Source organism: Berghia stephanieae, chromosome 15 (assembly GCF_034508935.2).
Source record: "Berghia stephanieae isolate SIO BIC M18660-M18661 chromosome 15, UCSD_Bste_1.3, whole genome shotgun sequence".
Classification (NCBI taxonomy): domain Eukaryota; kingdom Metazoa; phylum Mollusca; class Gastropoda; order Nudibranchia; family Aeolidiidae; genus Berghia; species Berghia stephanieae.
In genome coordinates, this window is record NC_088374.1 from 25,955,383 (window position 1) to 25,976,674 (window position 21,292).

The 21,292-nt window shown below is 34.9% G+C and overlaps 1 protein-coding gene across 3 annotated transcripts in view; it reads left to right on the forward strand.

The window, feature by feature from the left end:
- Positions 1-2,927: 2,927 nt before the first annotated feature.
- Positions 2,928-21,292, forward strand: part of LOC144960457 (coronin-1A-like) — a 46,967-nt gene continuing 28,602 nt past the window's right edge. For all 3 annotated transcript variants that reach the window (XM_078893554.1, XM_078893556.1, XM_078893555.1), the window contains exons 1-9: positions 2,928-2,979; positions 6,692-7,298; positions 9,028-9,144; positions 11,157-11,306; positions 13,447-13,611; positions 14,327-14,443; positions 15,714-15,818; positions 16,675-16,771; positions 19,519-19,631. In XM_078893554.1, the coding sequence (XP_078749680.1) occupies positions 7,101-7,298; positions 9,028-9,144; positions 11,157-11,306; positions 13,447-13,611; positions 14,327-14,443; positions 15,714-15,818; positions 16,675-16,771; positions 19,519-19,631 (1,062 nt within the window). In that variant the 5' untranslated portion in view covers positions 2,928-2,979; positions 6,692-7,100. The remainder of the gene's footprint in view (positions 2,980-6,691; positions 7,299-9,027; positions 9,145-11,156; positions 11,307-13,446; positions 13,612-14,326; positions 14,444-15,713; positions 15,819-16,674; positions 16,772-19,518; positions 19,632-21,292) is intronic.

Genomic DNA, 21,292 nt, shown 5'->3' on the forward strand with positions numbered 1-21,292 from the left:
TATACAAATCACACAAAAATTGCCATCCGCCAGTCCATTGAAAATCCGCCAAACTGGCAATACTGCTCTTCACTTTCTAACTTTCTTCTATCAAACGTATGATTGCCCTTGCCAGATCGATTGTGAAGCAAAATAAGCTAAATAAAACGTTGCATCTATTTTGAGTTGGTCTAATTGGCTGGCTCCTTCGTGAGGCCTGTCTAAAAATTAAGCGACACTAGAAGGTGGCGACAACCAAAAGAAAGTGAGCAGTAGTCAACAATGAAAAAAAAAAAGAAAGAAAATGGCCATTATCTAAATTTGTTACCATGAGCTTTTCACTTTCTTTTGCGTGTGATCGTCGCCATGTATTGTGACATAATGTTATGGAAGTTCAGATCCTATGGAGTTGTTAAAGAGGACTGACCCAAGGTGTGCACAGCGTTTGAAACTACTGTACCTTTTTTTTTCTGGAGTGGTCGATGGCGTTGATTGCCTAGCTTATCTCTTACAGCCAAGCGGAGGGTGCCGTATCAGTCGAGTCCCTGTTTCGATTCTCATCACCGGAAAAGTTTGTTTTTAAAAATTATCAATTGTCCTACGACACTTCTGAACTTTTTGAATTTCTAATTATTATGTACATAAGTGCCAGCTCTATTTGTTCTTCTGAATTTATATTGTTATAAAGGATATTATAATTTTGCATTAACCTGAGAGTAGGTCAAAATATTGTACGATCGCAACTAACAATGAGACCACAAAAGATTCAGTTACAGACAAGAAAATTATTCGAACAGAATAATTCAAATATTGTATCGAAAACAAACAATTGTACAACCACCACCACCACCACCAACAGCAACTTTTTTTAATCAAGGAAAATTGATTTTTGACAAGAAATGAAGTGAGTAGGACAGTGCCAGAAGACAACAGAGAATAAAAACTTCGCGGCGGCGATGGGAAAATTGATTTTTGAAATCAAGTGCGATTTTTCAGAAAATATACCAAACTGGTAAAAACATAATCGGTCGAAGAGTGGTGCCAGATTGATAGTTTGAGAAATAAATAACGCCAAAAAGACATGAGGGGAAGGGGGGGGGGGGGGGGGGGGGGGTAAATTTTAATAATGAATGTACTATAGATAGAATGCGCTTGGCCAAGGAGTTCACAACATTGCCATCCGGAAGTATAACAGACCAACACACAAACTCTGTGTAACCATGAACTGTTATAGTCTGGTTAATACAGTTTAGTGAGAACAACTCACAAACGCGGATGGCAAAAACAATAACAAAGGCCTGAGTGACGTCATCTGCATACTATCTATAGTACTATAGTTACGTCATGACGCAAGCACATAAACTCCCGTCCCATGGGCCAAACGGTTCTGAAGAACTACCCCCCCCCCCCCTTTCATTCATGTCGGGCTGTCATATCTTTACTTATTTGCCACACTGCATAAACCTAACCTGATTAGCAATATTCTGATGAAAAAGAAAAAATAGTTCCTGTAGCAAAGCACAATACGCATTATTAGTCAAATCATTAAATATCACTTTCTTCACGTTTATTTTTCCAAGTGTAAATAATATAATGATGAGATAAATATAGTATGGTTTGAATGTAGAGTATTTTTTTTTTAAATAATGATAATTTTTTTTGATACATAAAATAAAAAAAAAAAAAAAAAAACAACGAAAACCGTGAGCAATAATATACCGCAATGTCCACTTAACGTGTTCAAAGCGTATTAAAGGGGTCCTAAGCCAACAGTTAGGTGATTTTACTTCTTTTCTTTTTTTAGACAGAGATAACGCTGTTGCAAAACCCTGTTTGTTTGTTTTTTAGCTTTGAGATTTTATCTAACGCAATATCCACTAAATATGCTCAAAGCACTTTACAAAGGGGTCCCTGACCAACAGCAACATTTAATATATAGGACGGCTCATGACGCCTGTTAGGCGATATTACAATTTTTCAGACAAAAACAACGCTGTTAACGGCCAGGTACTCTTTTACACCTGAGTACGGTGAGAGAATGTGAGTAAAGAGTCTTTTCCAAGGACTCAACTATGCGCCGAGCGCGAGGCTCGAACCCAGGACCTTCCGAACAGAAAGCGAGTGTCATACGACCACATATCCGCACATCTCCTCTGAACACAATCTTGTATTCAGTGTGACAAAGGTTCGACATTCTCTGTTAGTTAAAGTGTAGGATATCAGTACTGTATCAAATGTATGCCTCGGAAATAGTTATCAAGTTAACTGCCGTACTCTAGAAAGACATGGATTTTTTTAATTTTTTTTTTTTACATGGCCAGAAAACCCGTCCTTCAAATATCGATCGATTTAAACAACCCTCATCTTGGCTTCCTTCTCAACTCTGCTATGATAATAATATTATATTCTAATAAAAACGATTATATTTTTGTCACTTCACTGGCCGCCTGTTGATTTAACTCAAATGCAAAATTGTTATCCTTTGCTTTAAATGTATCAACGAAACTGTTCCTTCATATAATTTACGCAACCTTATTTGTCCAATGAATTCTCCTTCCAGAATCTTCAGATTTAGTGATCATCAAAAAAGGCTCCTGAAACATTTTCTTATAGGTCTTTGTCTCATTCTGCACCTTATGTATAGAGCTCTCCTCCCATTTCTTTTAAGAAAATACAATACAGAAGCTACTTTAAAGACAACAAATAGTAAATCTTATATTATTATTTGATAGGTTAAAACTAATTTCTGTTATTTGTATGAACGTCTCAGGAATGTTTTGTGTGTGACCTGTTATTGCAGCATTGATATAATTTGTATTGAAAAGGGGCCGAATATGGAATTGGCGTGGTTTCCGTTAAATTATGGTGTTTGTGCGATAAATCATATAAAAGAACGAAAAGAAATAACAACGCAACCTGTTCTCAAAATCACGTGATAATAATTTGACGAAACTAGTCCAAAATGGAGAACTTAAACTCGTAACAAAACATTGGCCCGAGGTAAGACTGCATAATAAAGGTGACGATAACAATATTTGTATCATGTTGTTAGCCGAACAAATCGCTATTTCGTTGGGAACCTACTATTCTGTTGCTGTAAGCGAGCTTAGAAGCTAACAACTTGGCTAGAATGATGACAGGAGATTTTGATCAGGGTCAGGATCAAAACTCACCGAAACTTTAAGTTAAAATCAATCGATTCTTAGACTTACTTAACTTAGTCATCGTCTTCTTATTCTTATTCCTGATCCTTATATTTAAGCTTAGGTACTTTGGTCCATTTGGCTTGTGGCTAGAATGATGAGGGGAGCTTTTGATCAGGAGCTAACGTCACTGAAACTTAGCTTGGCTTAGGACTTAAGAGACTTAACTTATTTCTATTTCGCTGTGATTATCCCCAGACACCTGTCTGGGGATAATAAAAATTTGTTATCCCCAGACACCTGTCTGGGGATAACGAATTTTCATTATCCTCAGACGCATATTTGAAACTCCGCTCTTTTAAACAATTATCCACATTCCAGAATATGGAATGTTTCCAGATGCACATAGAAATAAGGAAAGTTAATAAAATATCTATAAAAACATAAAATTAACCAACATTAAAATCAGTTGTTACTACATATACACAATATGCGTCGACTTCGAAGTGGGTGTCATGGCCAAATGGTTTAGTCGTTTGTTAGGAAGTTTGACCATAATCGACGTTGTGGGTTCGAATCCTGGTAACGTCACTTTTTTTTTTTTTTTTTTTAATTCCGTCTTCTTTTTACAGAACGTTGAAAGGGATAAATGTCCCATCCATCCTCCCCCACCTCTTTTTTTTATTATTAAACTCTCTCTCTCTCTCTCTCTCTCTCTCTCTCTCTCTCTCTCTCTCTCTCTCTCTCTCTCTCTCTCTCTCTCTCTCTCTCTCTCTCTTGTTTTTTTCTAGTTTCTAGCAAATATATTCGTCCCCACTTCGATCTCAAATAGTGTCTAAAAAGAATAAATAATTAAAAAGCAAACAAACAAAAATATTCAGAGAGCGACCAAATGGTCAGATAGAGGAGAAAAAAAAACAATAATTGTTTTAAAAATAAAAACAATAATTGTTTTAAAAATAAAAACAATTTAAGAAATTCATGCTCAGAAACGGAACATTTACATAAAGGTTTAGCAAACAAAAAACTCTAAGGTTTAGGTCAAAATATAAAAAAAAAAAAGAAAAAGAGAGATTTCCCTCGGAGCAGGGAATAGGGTTAAAATAAATAATAATAATAATAATAATAATAATAATATAATAATAATAATAATAATAATAATAATAATAATAATAACAATTATAATAATAATAATAATAATAATAATAATAATAATAATAATAATAATAATAATAATAATAATAATAATAATAATAGTAATAGTATGATAATAAGAGTATTAATAATAAAAATAATATTATTATTGATAATAATATAATAATGATTATGATGGAAATAGTAATAATAATAACAAATATTACAATTATTATTATTATTATTATTATTATTATTATTATTATTATTATTATTATTATTATCATTTGACCAAAACAAAAAAAAACAATAATAGATCTAGAGCAAATTGAATAATGAAATAATATTATCGGAGAAATAAAACATTCAACTGATTTTTAAAAAACTCTTGCTCGGAACTCGGAACAAAAGCGAAAACAATGAAAATCAATTGGGAAGAAAGAAAGAAAAAGTAAAAAAAAAAAAATGTGTGTGTGTGGGGGGGGGGGGGGGGGGGGGTCGCGACTGGGTCGAATCTGTGCAGCTAAAAGGAGTAAAATGAAAGGTGGCCTAACCCACTGAGCTGCCTATCCACGCCGCTATTGGAATATTTTAAATTCATATATGAGCTAAACATATTTCCACCATTTTGCTTCCTTGTTTTGGTAGTTATTTTCATCTCTGATTCGAATAAAAATATGTTGTTGGATCTAGTTTTGTGGACGTGTGATACTAAATTGTATTGTCTTGTGCGAAGCAGACAGGAAAATAACAGCTGTGGGTTTTGGGCTTTGGGGCGAACAACACCATGGCCTAGGAATTCGTCCGCGACATAAAAATTATTCCCGGTCGTCCCCAAAATTGTGGCCAGAATGAGCAAATTATAGAAACAAGAGATGATCAATAATAAAGTTAACAGGTAGGTAGGTAATGAAAAGTTAAATGGTTGGTGGACTATGAACAGATTTGATGATTAACAACTTTCTTCCTGGTTGAAAATAAAAAGTCGAATAAACCATTTGGCCATGACACCCACTTCGAAGTCGACGCATATTGTGTATATGTAGTAACAACTGATTTAATGTTGGTTAATTTTATGTTTTTATAGATAATTTATTAACTTTCCTTATTTCTATGTGCGTTTGGAAACATCCATATTCTGGACTGTGGATAATTGTTTAAAAGAGCGGAGTTTCAAATATCTGTCTGGGAATAACGAAATTTGGTTATCCCCAGACAGGTGTCTGGGGATAACGAATTTTCATTATCCCCAGACAGGTGTCTGGGGATAATGACAGCCAAAGAATTGAATTTAAACCAATTTTATCCCTTATGATTATGACCTAAAGTCATCCCAAGAAAATCCTTACTCAAATGGCAAAGGCCATACTGGCCAGTTCTGAAATCCAAATAGTGGTCACGACCGGAAATGCAACAGTTTCAGATCACACAATTCGTCAGTTAATAACAAAGGCAAATAGGAGTACATTTTTCATTCAGCCTTTAAACTTTAAACTGAAACAACTTTTCATCTGATTATCTGATTTTGAAAATATATAGAATCGTGTTAAAAAGTGATTTCTAATAATGATATATTTATAGAGGTTTTATTGAGATCAAATCAATTATAATCAAAATCACTTATAATCAAAGTTACTTTTTAAAAGTCTAATACGATCACACTTGGAATATGGAAACGGTGTATGGTCCCCCATCAATAAATCAGATGCTTTACTTATTGAAAATGTCCAATGCCGAGCAACCAAACTTGTTCCCGAAATTTCAAACCTCAGCTACGAAGATAGACTCAGAGCATTAGACCTCCCTAGCCTCATGTACAGAAGACAGAGGAGATCTAATTGAAACTTATAAATTGACCAACAGTCTCTATAAAGTAAACGTAGAAGATTACCTCACATTTAACAAGGACAAAAGAACAAGAGGCCACTGTTATAAACTTGCCAAACAAAATTGCCGTTTAAAAATCCGAAAAAATGTCGTTAGTCATCGAATTGTTGAGACATGGAATAGCCTGCCTGAAAAAATAGTTACAGCGCCAAGCATAAACAGCTTTAAAAGCCGAATTGACAGTTTCCTGAAGGATCTAAAATACAGCACCGATTTCCCATTGAAGCCAGCCTTTCGACCTCCAGAAGTTGGTGGAGACCAATCCAAAGACCATCAACGGGCCACTGGCCCTCTACGATGAACTCATACTCATAAGAGCCTCATGGCTGAGGATACCATGCATTATATTATATAAGAGTCCATTATTATTATTATTATTATTATTATTATTATTATTATTATTATTATTATTATTATTATTATTATTATTATTATTATTATTATTATTATTATTAATGAGGAGAGATGTGCACCTGAAGCTTTTATATATTTCAAACTTGTTCGAGAATACCCCTTCTAATGTTTTTATTTTCTATTCGTATATTCAGATGATGCAAGAAAGCTATACAGATGTGTACTTTTACAAATGACATCATTGCATTTGTATCATTTTCATCATTAGTATCGCCTCACTGATACAAGTATAAATAATAATAACTGATTGCTCAGTGCCAGTTGAATCTCAATTCCTCTGCTGTTTGGATGCGCATGCGTGCTCAAGATTTCCATTTCAGTCAAGTACACATGCACTGTTCTGTAACGTATAGAGTTATTACTGGTGTGTGTTGTAAAGAATTTAATTATACTAAGAGATGTGTATAATATTGTGCTGATCCAGAAGTGAATAATTTCCATGCAGACAAAATAGATTTTTAAAAAATTTCAATAAAGAAAAAAAGGAAAAATAAAAAGTTTGCACAAAAGCTAAGAAGTTAATAGAAGGAAAGGAAAGAAAAAATGTCAAATTTGAAAATCCGTACGTCCAAATTTCGACATGTCTATGGGGCTCAGTCTCGTCGTGATTGTTGCTTTGAGAACATCAGAATCACCAGGAACACCCATGACAGTGATTTCTGTGCTGTCAACCCCTCTTTCTTGGCTGTTGTTCTAGAGAGTTCTGGAGGAGGTTCCTTTGCTGTCTTGGATGTGAACAGGGTAAGTCTGTTGGATTTTAACGGGGTAAGGCTGTTCTAAATCAATATATATATATATATATATATATATATTATATATATATATATATATATATTATATATATATATATATATATATATATATATATATATATATATATATATTATATATAACAAAGTTGGAGCACATAAGTCAGCATAAAAAGGAAACAAAAGACAAAATACGAAACACAGAATGTTTTGGGCTCAAAACTCTTCTTTTGCCAGTAATAAAAACATTAAAAACCTTAATACATCACTTAAAAACTCCATGCTTTTTCTTTATTGCTTTCAACGTCAAGTCTGTCACTTTTTTTCCTCTCATCTTCCTTTTCTCTGGTGCTGAAATGACCTTAAAATGTCGCAAGTGCCATAACCCTCCCCCCCCCCCCCCCCCCCCCCCTCCTCCAAGAAGCAAACAGAAACAACTATTATTGTAATTAAAATTATTATACTTATTGTTGTCATTATTATAATTATTATTATCATTATTATTATCATTATTATTATTATTATATATTATTATTGTTATTATTATTATTATTATTATTATTATTATTATTATTATTATTATTATTATTATTATTATTATTATTATTAATATTTTATTATTTAATTTTTATATTTATTTATTTTTTAAATTTATTCATTTATTTTGTCTTTTAAAAATTATTATTATTATTATTATTATTATTATTATTATTATTATTATTATTATTATTATTATTATTATTATTATTATTATTATTATAATTATTATTGTTATTATTATTATTATTATTATTATTATTATTATTATTATTATTATTATTATTATTATTATTATTATTATTATTATTATTTTATCATCATCATCATCATTTGCAATGTTCACTCTATAAAAGTAAAAGTGTATCAAGCCTAACCAAAACATTGGATAGCAATAACTATCCCGCACAAATCTTTGGGCCTCTTTTTCGCTCACGAAGTGCCCGAATTCGCGTCAAATATGGGACAAAGCCGTTTCGTATATGCTATTTAAAAAAATTAATTACGACGCTGTTTATCGATGAATATGACTGAAAGTTGGCACACAGTTAGAAAAAAGGTCATTTTAGATTATGTCAAGCGACAAAACTCGTGCGATTACCAGAAGACTGTTAAAAATAGATTTTTACTCTTTGGAGTAAAATATTTCTAAAACTACCGGGCGTGGAGGTTTTGTCGCTGACAAGGTAATACATGAACATTTCTTCTTTTTGGTTGTAAAATTTCATTTGAATATGACGAGTACTTTTCCCGTATTTTACAAAACACCATCCTAATTTGCTCTTCAAATTTCAATCTTTTAATCCACTTATTACGCAAGATACAACCAAAGGTCGAAAAAAAATGCAGAAAAAGCGTCCCATATTTTCGCGTTTTTTTTCTCTTTGCGGGTCATCCAAATAAATGACACCTTTGAAACTGCATAACTTGTTTATTTATGAATGGATTTTCAAAATTCAAAAACATTTTTACTCAGTGGAGATAGGGCTTTGGTTTTAAACAAAAATTTTCCTCAAAAAGAGAAAAAAACATTTTTCATAGTCATTGCTACATTGGAGAGAAAGTAAATGTCTTCTAATATTTCGTGTTTTTTTTGTGGGGTTTTTTGTGTGTGTTTGTGTGTTACAGATCGGAATGAATCAGATTTCAATTTGTGTGCACGTTTTTTTTTTCTTCTCATTCAGCCCGGGCGTGTAGATGTGAACTGTCCCCGAGTGTGCGGCCATGCAGGGGCCATCATGGATGTGAAGTGGAATCCGTTCCATGACAACATCATTGCTTCGGCCTCAGAGGATAATACGGTGAATTATCAGGAATATTTTCTTCATGGGTGCAAGATTTCTTGCTTAATCCGGATTTCAGGCTTTTTGAAATGGATTTTAGTTTATATTTCCAGCATCGAGATTATCTCTTCATAATGCCATTGGTCAGGCAATAGTCACATTTCAAAATATGTTTCAGGCTTTTTGGAATTTGTTAGAATTGGATTTCAGGCTTGTTTTAAATTTGTTAGAATTGGATTTCAGGCTTTTTTTTTTAATTTGTTAGATTGGATTTCAGGCTTTTTTGGAATTTGTTAAAATTGGATTTCAGGCTTTTTTGAATTTGTTAGAATTGGATTTCAGGCTTTTTTGGAATTTGTTAGAATTGGATTTCAGGCTTTTTTTTTTAATTTGTTAGATTGGATTTCAGGCTTTTTTGGAATTTGTTAGAATTGGATTTCAGGCTTTTTTTTTTAATTTGTTAGAATTGGATTTCAGGCTTTTTTGGAATTTGTTAGAATTGGATTTCAGGCTTTTTTTTTTAATTTGTTAGATTGGATTTCAGGCTTTTTTGGAATTTGTTAGAATTGGATTTCAGGCTTTTTTTTTTTAATTTGTTAGAATTGGATTTCAGGCTTGTTTTGAATTTGTTAGAATTGGATTTCAGGCTTTTTTGAATTTGTTAGAATTGGATTTCAGGCTTTTTTTAATTTGTTGGAATTGGATTTCAGGCTTTTTTTGAATTTGTTAGAATTGGATTTCAGGCTTTTTTTGAATTTGTTAGAATTGGATTTCAGGCTTTTTTGAATTTGTTAGAATTGGATTTCAGGCTTTTTTTGAATTTGTTAGAATTGGATTTCAGGCTTTTTTTTTTATTTGTTAGAATTGGATTTCAGGCTTTTTTGAATTTGTTAGAATTGGATTTCATTCTTTTTTTTAATTTGTTAGATTGGATTTCAGGCTTTTTTGGACTTTGTTAGAATTGGATTTCAGGCTTTTTTTTTTAATTTGTTAGAATTGGATTTCAGGCTTGTTTTAAATTTGTTAGAATTGGATTTCAGGCTTTTTTTTTAATTTGTTAGAATTGGATTTCAGGCTTTTTTGAATTTGTTAGAATTGGATTTCAGGCTTTTTTGAATTTGTTAGAATTGGATTTCAGGCTTTTTTTAATTTGTTGGAATTGGATTTCAGGCTTTTTTTGAATTTGTTAGAATTGGATTTCAGGCTTTTTTGAATTTGTTAGAATTGGATTTCATTCTTTTTTTTAATTTGTTAGAATTGGATTTCAGGCTTTTTTGGACTGGCCTTCTTGCACCCATGTTTCTTCCTTGGTTATTCTTGGGTCATAAGAATAACATTAATCTTGGAGCGGGAGTTTATCTGAGCTTCTATAATATGACACAGATAATAGCAATTGAATTCTACCCTTTGGATAGGATGGTAGTCTATCTCAAAGTGCTTTCCATTAGATCTAACAGATTCAACGACTCAATCATTGCTGGGTAGACAATGGGGGGGGGGGGAGGAAATCCTGACTTCAATCAGAATCGATCTCGATTCCTATGTGTGTGAAGCAAGTGCTCTACCAACTGAGCTATAGATAGTATGCACTTGGCTAAGAAGCTCACAACATTGCCATCCGGAAGTATAACGGACCAACACACAAAACTCTGTGTAACCTTAAACGTTTATAGTCTGGTTGATACATTAGTGAGCATTACTCATAAACGCGGATGGCAAAAAACAATAACAAAGACCAGAGGGACGTCATCTATCTATTGGGATCCCCAATTGTATTTGTTTTTTACACCAAATTTTTTTATTGGACAATTTTTTTCTCAATATATATCTATCAATGAAAATAATATATATTTGCATAAAGAATATATATACAGATTGTATTCTAAGGTTCATGTTCTTTCTCTTTCTCATTTGTTGGTCTCTAAAAAAAAAAAAAAATAATCTTTTAATTTTATTAAAGAAAAATATTTTCATTCTTTTTTGTTTTTTTTTCTTTCGTTCATTTATTGATTAAAAAAAAAAATTCCCAGGTCAAATTGTGGACCATTCCTCCGGACGGTATTTCAAGCGTGTTATCGGATTGGACAGCGGATCTACACGGCCATTCCAGGAAAGTGGCTTATCTAGAGTGGCATCCGACTGCGGAAAACGTCCTTATGTCAGTGGCCTTTGACAGGAAGGTAAGAAATTTGAAAGTAATCATGATTAATCTAATCTCTTTTCCTTGATTTGAAGTATTACTTCAAACAAGGAGCCAAATACAAGAGGGCGTTTCTACACCAACTTCACTTCCAACAACATTGAATCAAGATCTCAAAAAATATCAAGTGCATTTAGAAACAACAACTGAAGAACTGATTTCAACAACACAAGGAAACATCCAAATGCACCTGAGCACCTTAACACACATGATGACATTCTAAAGCTAAGAACACTTGTACTAGACAGAGATTTATCGAGGCAAATTACTAACTGGATAATAGAAACAGACTGAGAAACTCGAAGTGAAGCACATATTCATGGCAGGCGTCCAGAGAGAGACTGTGCAGCCATATTCATTCATTCATTCATTCATTTATTCATTCATTCTTTCTTTGGTTTCGAGGGTCCTGATCACTCAGTTGGTAGAGCACTCGCTTCATGGACAAGGGAACAGAGATCATTCCCGGGTGATCAAGATTTTTTTCCCCAACTTTCTAAAGTTAAAATGGAAAGAAATTAGAGCAGCGTGTCTCAGCGGTACGGCCTTTGCTTCATACCCGAAAGGTACCGAGTTCGATCACCTGCCGCTGCGCTGTATGGCCTTGAGCAAGTCATCTCACCTTAGCTCAATTTGTGGCGCTGCACTGCGGATGATGCCTAGGTTATTCCAGTATTCCCTTGGAATAGACCCTAGAGACAAATTTTCCATATGGGATGAATAAAGAGAATATTATTATTTATTTATTTATTTATTTAAATTAGAAATTTTTAGTTTTTGTTATTTTAAGAAATTCTAATTCTACTTATTTTCCTCTGTAAAAAATAAATATTTAACCCAAGTCTCATGTTTTTTAAATTAAAAGTTCCTTTTTCAGCACCTAAACCACAAAACATTATACCATCTGGGTCTGTTAAATCTGGATAGCAAACAATAGGTTTTGCCAGTACTTATTGCCTCTTAGCAAGCAATAGCTATTACAAAAAGATAAAGGGAGTAATTGTAACTCATAAATAAGGAAACAACACAAAACAAATGACGTTTAGGCATTTGGCCTTTTTCAAGTTATATATATATTTCGAGTTTACTTGAAAAAGGCCAATGGCCGAAACGTCGTTTGTTTTGTGTTGTTCACTTATTTATGAGTCTTATTTACTCCCTTTATCTTTCTCTCCATTTTATTGACTCATCTAGGCACCTCTAGTTATTAATAGCTATTGCCCGTTTCATATAATTATGGAAACCAGGATAAATTCCAGTTCCACCATGGCCCCTAATCATTCTAAAGGACTCCCATAGTGGGCAGGGAGGTACATACTGTGTCTTCTATCCCCTTATATCTGTTTTCCAACATGCTTTCTGTCTTTGTCTTGGAATGAGATTATTTGGCTTTGTTCTGGCCCTTGCTGGAGTCCTAGCTGGGAGGGAAACAGTCAAATGCATAGTTATTGTTTTGGGAGATGATATTTTTTTCCTTGTAAATCATCTCTCTGTAATGTATTGTTATAGTTGTTATTTTTAATGTATAATGTTAACATTTGAGTGTATTCCTCTTTGTTGGGTTTGTGTCCAGATGAGACTTATAAGTGATCTCAAACTAATTACATTGGCGGTATGCTCTTGGAATCTACATCTGATCCCTATTTCTTCCCAGTTCCCCTATGTCTTACTTTTTCTTGGGTGCTTTCATTGTAATTCTAGAACTTTTTACTATCCCATTTTCTTCCTTTTTACTGGTGCTGCTATAACCTAAACGTGTTGCAGGCGCTGTAAAACCCTTTTTAAAAAAATGTTAACATTTGAGTGTATTCCTCTTTGTTGGGTTTGTGTCCGGATGAGACTTATAAGTGATCTCAAACTAATTACATTGGCGGTATGCTCTTGGAATCTACATCTGATCCCTATTTCTTCCCAGTTCCCCTATGTCTTACTTTTTCTTTGGTGCTTTCATTGTAATTCTAGAACTTTTTACTATCCCATTTTCTTCCTTTTTACTGGTGCTGCTATAACCTAAACGTGTTGCAGGCGCTGTAAAACCCTTCAAAACAAAAACAAAGACTCCAGTACCATGGCCCTAATCATTCTAAAGGACTACTTTTATTTTTATTTTTTTTAACTAGATAATGATTTGGAATGTGGATCAAGCAGAACCGATCACGGCCCTACCTCTCCATCCGGACACAATCCATTCGGTCAGCTGGGCCAGGGATGGCACCGTGTTGGCCTCCACGTGTAAGGACAAGAAGATTCGGGTTTTGGATGCCCGGTCCGCAAACGTTGCTGTGGTGAGGTTTAAGTGTTTGGATGACAATCGTTTTTATGTTGTTTAAAAAAAAAAGAAATGAATTTGAAATACTCATACTGTGGAGTAGCGCAAAATCAAGACCAAACAATTAGCTTCTTCCTCTTCTTCTCCTTTTTCTTCTTGTTCTTGTTCTTCGTGTTCTTCTCCTTTTTGTTCTTGATCTTCTTGTTCTTCTTCTTCTTCTTCTTCTTCTTGTTCTTGTTGTTGTTGTTGTTCTTCTTCTTCTTCTTCTTCTTCTTCTTCTTCTTCTTCTTCTTCTTCTTCTTCTTCTTCTTCTTCTTCTTCTTCTTCTTCTTCTTCTTCTTCTTCTTCTTCTTCTTCTTCTTGTTCTTCTTCTTCTTGTTCTTGTTGTTGTTGTTGTTGTTGTTGTTGTTGTTGTTGTTCTTCTTCTTCTTCTTCTTCTTCTTCTTCTTCTTCTTCTTCTTCTTCTTCTTCTTCTTCTTCTTCTTCTTCTTCTTCTTCTTCTTCTTCTTCTTCTTCTCTTCTTCTTCTTCTTCTTCTTCTTCTTCTTCTTCTTCTTCTTCTTCTTCTTCTTCTTCTTCTTCTTCTTCTTCTTCTTCTTCTTCTTCCTCTTCTTCTTCTTCTTTTTCTTCTTCTTTTTCTTCTTCTTCTTCTTCTCCTACTACTTCTTCAACTTCTTCTTCTGATGAATTTCATAATATTATTAATTGATCTATTTTTTCTTTTCTCCCCAGGAAATGGAGGGTCATGTTAGTCCCAAGGCATCCAAATGTGTCTTTGTCAACGAGCGTTCCATCTTCACAACAGGGTTCTCGAGGAGCAGCAACAGACAATATGCTCTGTGGGATGTGGTGAGGAATTCATTTTGTTTACTTACTTATGTCGACTTAAAAAAATAAAAACTTGAACTTTTATATAGCGCAATATCCACTAAACGTGCCCAAAGCGCTTTACAAGGGTCCCTAGCCAACAGCAACACATAACATGTAGAACTATGAGACATGACGCCTGTTAGGTGATTTTACAAAAAAAATTTTCCGACGAAGACAACGCTGTTAACGGCCAGGTACTCATTTTTCACCTGAGTACGGTGAGAGAATGTGAGTAAAGAGTCTTTTCCGAGGACTCAACTATGTGCTGAGTGAGGCTTGAACCCAGGACCTTCCGATCCGAAAGCGAGTGTCATACCACAAGACCACATAGCTACACAACTTACATTTTTTAAAAAACTATTCTAAACCTCTGTGTGTGTGTGTGTGTGTGTGTGTGTGTGTGTGTATTTTGCACTATTGGAAAGAATGTTAAGAGACAAAAGTTTTTATCCCAGCCCTGCCTGCTTTTATAGATTATCCGTCATTGTTGCAGGCAGCCCCAGAGACCAGCGATCACATCGTCCTCCACTGTCCAGTCACGAAACTAGAAGGTGGCTACGAAACCATCCTTAGGGCGGAGGAAGACTTTAGAAGCTGGGTTGACAAAATACATTTGGAGGTGTAGCCATACGCTACTACTACTACTATTGTTGCAAAAATTTGATGACAACACAACAGCGACTTACGGAAGTTGGGAGAAATCTGGATTTTGTTTTCACAGCAACACGGGTGCAAGACTTCGGGCTTTATCTGGATTTCTGGTTGTTTGAAATAGATTTTACTTTCCTTCTGGCCTCTAGATCACCCTCATCTTGTGCGGCTATGCGGTCTTGTGGTATGACACTCGCTTTCGGATTGGAAGGTCCTGGGTTCGAGCCTCGCTCGGCGCATAATTGAGTCCTTGGAAAAAGCTCTTTACTCACATTCTCTCACCGTACTCAGGTGTAAAATGAGTACCTACCCGTTAACGGTGTTGTCTCTGTCCGAAAAAAAATCAAACCCGGGACCTTCCGATCCTAGTGTCATACCACAAGACCACATAACTCCTAATGTGAGCCAAAACAACAGCAAGAAGATCACCCGTAAACCAAAATAAAACTTCAATGTATTTAGCATTTTTTGTTTTGTTTAGTCTAACTTAATTTTTGCCATTTATGCCTGATGAATTTTGTGTATGTTACTGATTTTTTAAATTTTCAAGCAAGTCCTGTGTTATTTATTTATTATTTTTTAAAAATATTTTTTCCAGAGAAAACCCAGTGAGCCAGAATGCTTACAGGACCTGGATTGTTCCAGTGGAATTGTTCTGCCTTATTTCGACCAAGACACCAACATGGTCTATATGGCTGGGAAGGTAAAGGATAGAAATAGAATATGATTTTATTTTTAGGCGGGTCCAATTATTAACTCACTTGGTAGAGTACTCCCGTCATATGCAAAAATGACCCAGAGATCAATCTCAGTTGAAATCAGTGGGCAGGGAGGTACATACTGTGTCTTCTATCCCCCTATGTCTGTTTTTTGTTGCTTTGTTGGTTTTTTTTTTGGGGGGGGGGGGTTTACTTATATATTTATTTATTTATTATTTAATTATTTATTCCTTTTTTTTTTTTTTTAAATTATTATGAAGGTCAATATCCCTATACCTATGTTTATTGTCGTATTTATAAGATGGAGATTAATCTAAACTGGCAAAGTGACGACAAACATTGGGTGTCTTGAAGAAGAAGGAGGAGGAGGAGGAGGAGGAGGAGAAGAAGAAGAAGAAGAAGAAGAAGAAGAAGAAGAAGAAGAAGAAGAAGAAGAAGAAAAAGAAGAAGAAGAAGAAGAAGAAGAAGAAGAAGAAGAAGAAGAAGAAGAAGAAGAAGAAGAAGAAGAAGAAGAAGAAGAAGAAGAAGAAGAAGAAGAAGAAGAAGAAGAAGAAGAAGAAGAAGAAGAAGAAGAAGAAGGAGGAAGAAGAAATTTTACACTCTTTCCCCAAATCATTTGTCAGTTTGATGAGCAGTCATACACATTTTTTCCAATTAGGGTTGGCAGCTCTGTCCATACCAGTGTCCTATGGGAGGATAGTGACTCACTTGACTTTTTAATTCATATAGTGACTCACTTGACTGTTTAATTCATATAGTGACTCACTTGACTGTTTAATTCATATAGTGACTCACTTGACTTTTTAATTCATATTTTTAAAAACAATTTTCCTCCATCAGGGTGATGGGATGATTCGTTACGTGGAGATTCGGTCAGACCCTGCAGAAGTCTTCTTTCTTAGTTTCTTCCAGTCTCCCCTGCCACAGAGGGGACTTGGTGAGTGTTGGGCTTATATCATCATCATCATCATCATCATTGCACTCTTCATCATCCTCATTGTCATCACCATCATCATCATCAACATCATTATCATCTTCATCGTCATCATTATCATCATCAAATGTCATCATCATCATCATCATCATCATCATCATCATCATCATCATCATCATCATCATCATCATCAACAACATCATCATCATCAAACATCATCATCATTATCATCAATCATCAAACATCATCATCATCATCATCAACATCAACATCATCATTATCATCATCATCATCATCATCAACAGCACCATAGCCATCCTCAAACTGGATAAGGGTATAGATCTCTAGCAAAGGCCTTCACGTCCCCATTATCCTAAGCCAGTTCCTCTATGAAAGCTATTTACCTCTTTCCTCTTCTCAATATAAAACTATATCTTTCACAAATGCCCAATTTTGGTTATTCTTTGCTCTCCCACTTATTCTCTTTAACTGCCAAATTTAACCAGAATCCCTCGGTTCTTTGTTTCATTTGTTTATAAATCCAATGATATACTCATCCAATCATTAATTTATTTTTTTATTCATACATTCATTCAGTGCTTCATTCATTCATTCAATCATTAATTGATTTAATCATTAGTTATTTAATTCATTAATTCATTCATTCAACCATTCTCTGTACAGTCATGCCCTCATATGACCTTAATTATATACCTGAAGAAGGCCAAAGGTCAAATTGTTTGGTATCTTTTGTAAGAGTCATTTTAATCCCTTTATTTTACTATAGACAGTATGCGCCTGGCTATGAAGCTCACAACATTGCCATCCGGAAGTATAACGGAGCAACACACAAAACTATGTGTAACTTTGAACGTTTATAGTCTGGTTAATACAGCTTAGTGAGAATTACTCTTAAACGCGAATGGCAAAAAAACAATAACAAAGACATGAGTGACGTCAACTTCATTCTATCTATAGATTTTATTGACTCATTTAGGCATCTCTAGATTTTGGTCTTAATAACGCTTCAACAGTCGTGACGTCACTTCCTTCGTAATGACGCATGGTAACTTAGTAACTGGCTCTAAACTATCGGAACAATGGCGGACGTCCTTATGAAATATTTCTCTGACGAGAATAAAAGTGTTTCGAGAGGAAAAAAAAAACATTATAGATCTGATCATGTTTTGACTTTTACACATTCTGATCACAAGACATATGAAAAGTTCTGGCCAGCATGAAGAATAAAAAGTACAGATTTTTAAAAATTTAGAACCACAATGGTTGCCGTTGCTGGGCGACGTGACATCAGACTATTGAATCCAACTATAAGGCAACTCAGTTGTCTATTGTCAGGGAAAAACTATTCTTAATCTGCAACACATACCTTGTTCAAACAGGAGATGGATCTTTATCTTGTGCACTTTCCGTCATCAGGAGATTTTTTAGAACATTGCTAATAACTCACACATAGAACATGGTGTTTATTTGTAATAACAACTGAGTAATAGGGAACAAAAGTATGATGTCAAAAAACTGGTTCCAATCTCATTGGAAGTGTAAATACATACCTTGTGTAATTCTGGTTTCAGAATGATAGAATCTTATTTTCTAGTCTAAATAATGATATAATGATTCCCTTTATTCGTCCCATAGGGGAAATTTGTCTCTAGGGTCTATTCCATGGGAACACTGGAATAACCCAGGCGTCAGCCACTGTGCAGCACCGCAAATTGAGCTAGGGCGAGGTGACTTGCTCAAGGCCACACAGCGTAGCGGCAGGTGATCAAACTCTCTACCTTTTGGATGTGAAACTTGGAACGCATCACAGGCATGTATAAGGAGGGTAGAGATTTTCGTAAACAGGTGCATGCGTAAGCTACTCAGAATAAAATGGATGGATAGAATAAAAAAATGAAGAAGTATGGAAAAGAACAAAACAGAAACCAGTGGGAGAAGAAATAGGAAGAAGACGATGGAGGTGGGTTGGACACACGCTTAGAAAGAATGACTCCACTATAACAAAGAAAGTATTGGACTGGAACCCTCAGGGCAGAAGATCAAGGGGAAGGCCACGAGGAACATGGAGAAGAATTAAAGAAGCTGATATACAGAGAAGTGGTAAGACCTGGAACGAGATAAAAAAAAGTTAGCTCAGGATAGAGAAGGATGGAAACTGTTTGTCTGTGGCCTATACCCTGACCCAGGGTGAAAAAGGCAATGATGATGATGATGATGATAGAGAAGGATGGAAACTGTTTGTCTGTGGCCTATACCCTGACCCAGGGTGAAAAAGGCAATAATGATGATGATAGAGAAGGATGGAAACTGTTTGTCTGTGGCCTATACCCTGACCCAGGGTGAAAAAGGCAATAATGATGATGATGATGACCTTTTGGGTATGAAACAAAGACCGCACCACTGAGCCACGCTGCCCCATGTTGATGGTCGTCAATGAAGACCATCTATCCTCGCTCTTTTACATCCCATAATTTTAAGAATTCGCTAGTAAAATAATCATGCCCTCCTTTTGATTCAATACATAACCTATTCATTATTGGTCCTCCGAAGGACTGGTTATATATACACTTCCAAGAATTTTGGAACCAGAAAAGTACAGGGTGTGATGTCATGACTTTTCTACCCTATTGTAATAAGGAACGTGTAAGTCCAAAAATAAATTTAAAAATCGGCTACATATGGAGCTGTCACACTTTATTGTAAATTTAAATTTAATGTTCTCCCAACAGGCATGATGCCAAAGAGAGGTGTGGACACATCCAAAAATGAACTCGCCCGATTCTACAAACTACACGCTTCCAAGAATCTTGTGGAACCCATCCCTATGATAGCACCAAGAAAGGTAAAGTTTTTTCGGTTTTTTTTTACTTCTTTCAGTTAATATATAATAGTCCTACAGAGCCATTACTGCCGTCATAGGACAAGGGGTGGCACAGCGGTAATTGGCTCAAATTGAGTTAATGAAAATGGCACATACTGGAGCCGAAGCGCATTTTTGGGGGTCTTTTTTTCATGACTCTTAGTCAATAAATAAATGTTTAATTACAAAAATATGATTGATAGGTTTAAATATATAGGAAGCAAGCTGTTTTTTTGGGGATCTCTTTTAAAGTTTATTTTTTTCCAATAGGTTTAAGTTTCACACTATAGATAGTGTGCGCTTGGCTAAGAAACTCACAACATTGCCATCCAGAAATATAACGGACCAACACACAAAACTATGTGTAATCTTGGTCGTTTATAGTCTGGCTAATACAGTTTACTGAGAATTACTCATAAACGCGGATAGCAAAAAAACAATAACAAAAACCTGAGTTTCATCATCTTCGTTCTATCTATAGAAACTGAGATAAACTCCATCTCCATAGGTCTAATCTGCTGTCTTGACCCTCTCCTTACCAACTATAGGAAAATCGTTACATGCGTTACGATACAACCAACATTTTTCTTATTCAAATTTCTCTTGTACATCATAAAATTTAAAGAAAATGAACAGTGTGTTGTGGAGCATGTTTTGCTAAAGAAATTTTATTAATTACAAAATAAATATGAATAAGAAAAATGTATATTGTGTCATAACAAATGTGACGATTTTGCTGCAAGTGGTAAGGAGAGGGTTAAAGAAGATCCTCAGTTTATACTTGTTCCTGCTCTCTTTCAATATTATCCAGTTGCTCTGTTAGTAGTAGTAGCGTATGGCTACACCTCCAAATTATGTTTGTCGATCCATGAGGTCAGGTCATCTCCGGCTTCAAAGATTGTTTCGTACCCCCCTTCTAATTTTGTTACTGGGCATTGCAGGACCGGATGATCGAATGTTTGGCGTGCCCCTTTGCAGTATTGGCAGATTGGTGAGTCAATGAGTCTCCATCGATAGAGGCTTCCTTTGCTGCGGCCATGGTTGGTTCTAAGTCGGTTAATATCATGTTTATACTCATTATATGGTGTAAATCACACTTTTAAAAAAAACAAAGTTTAACTCTCTCCTTACCAGCCATTTTCAGGATTTTCCCGAAATCTTCACACCCAACTAACACAAAAGTAGATGTTTTATCACTCAGACACAATAGAAGTATATATACAGTTCTCCTTGTGATATTAAGCATTCTTGCGACATTGGTCACAGACTGTCCAGCTTGAAGATGACCAATGTGCAGGTTGTTCTAAACTAAGTCGTGACGTCGCATAGATTAATGGATGGTATTTTGCATTGTGTTTTCCTGCCTTGAAAATGTTTCAAGAAGACATGGATGGCAAAAAAAAAAAAATCTGTCCAGCTTGAAGATGACCAGTGGCACGTGCATGTTGTTCTTAACTAAGTCGTGACGTCGCGTAGATTAATGGATGGTATTTTGCATTATCTTTTCCTGTCCAGAGTAAGGGGCTAAAAGGTCATTTTATCACGTGCGCGATGTGGTGAGCGAATTTCAGGTCAAATCAAAAACATCAACTATCAGTACACAGAAAGGTTAATGGTAAACAACTCAGTGAAAAATCATTAGC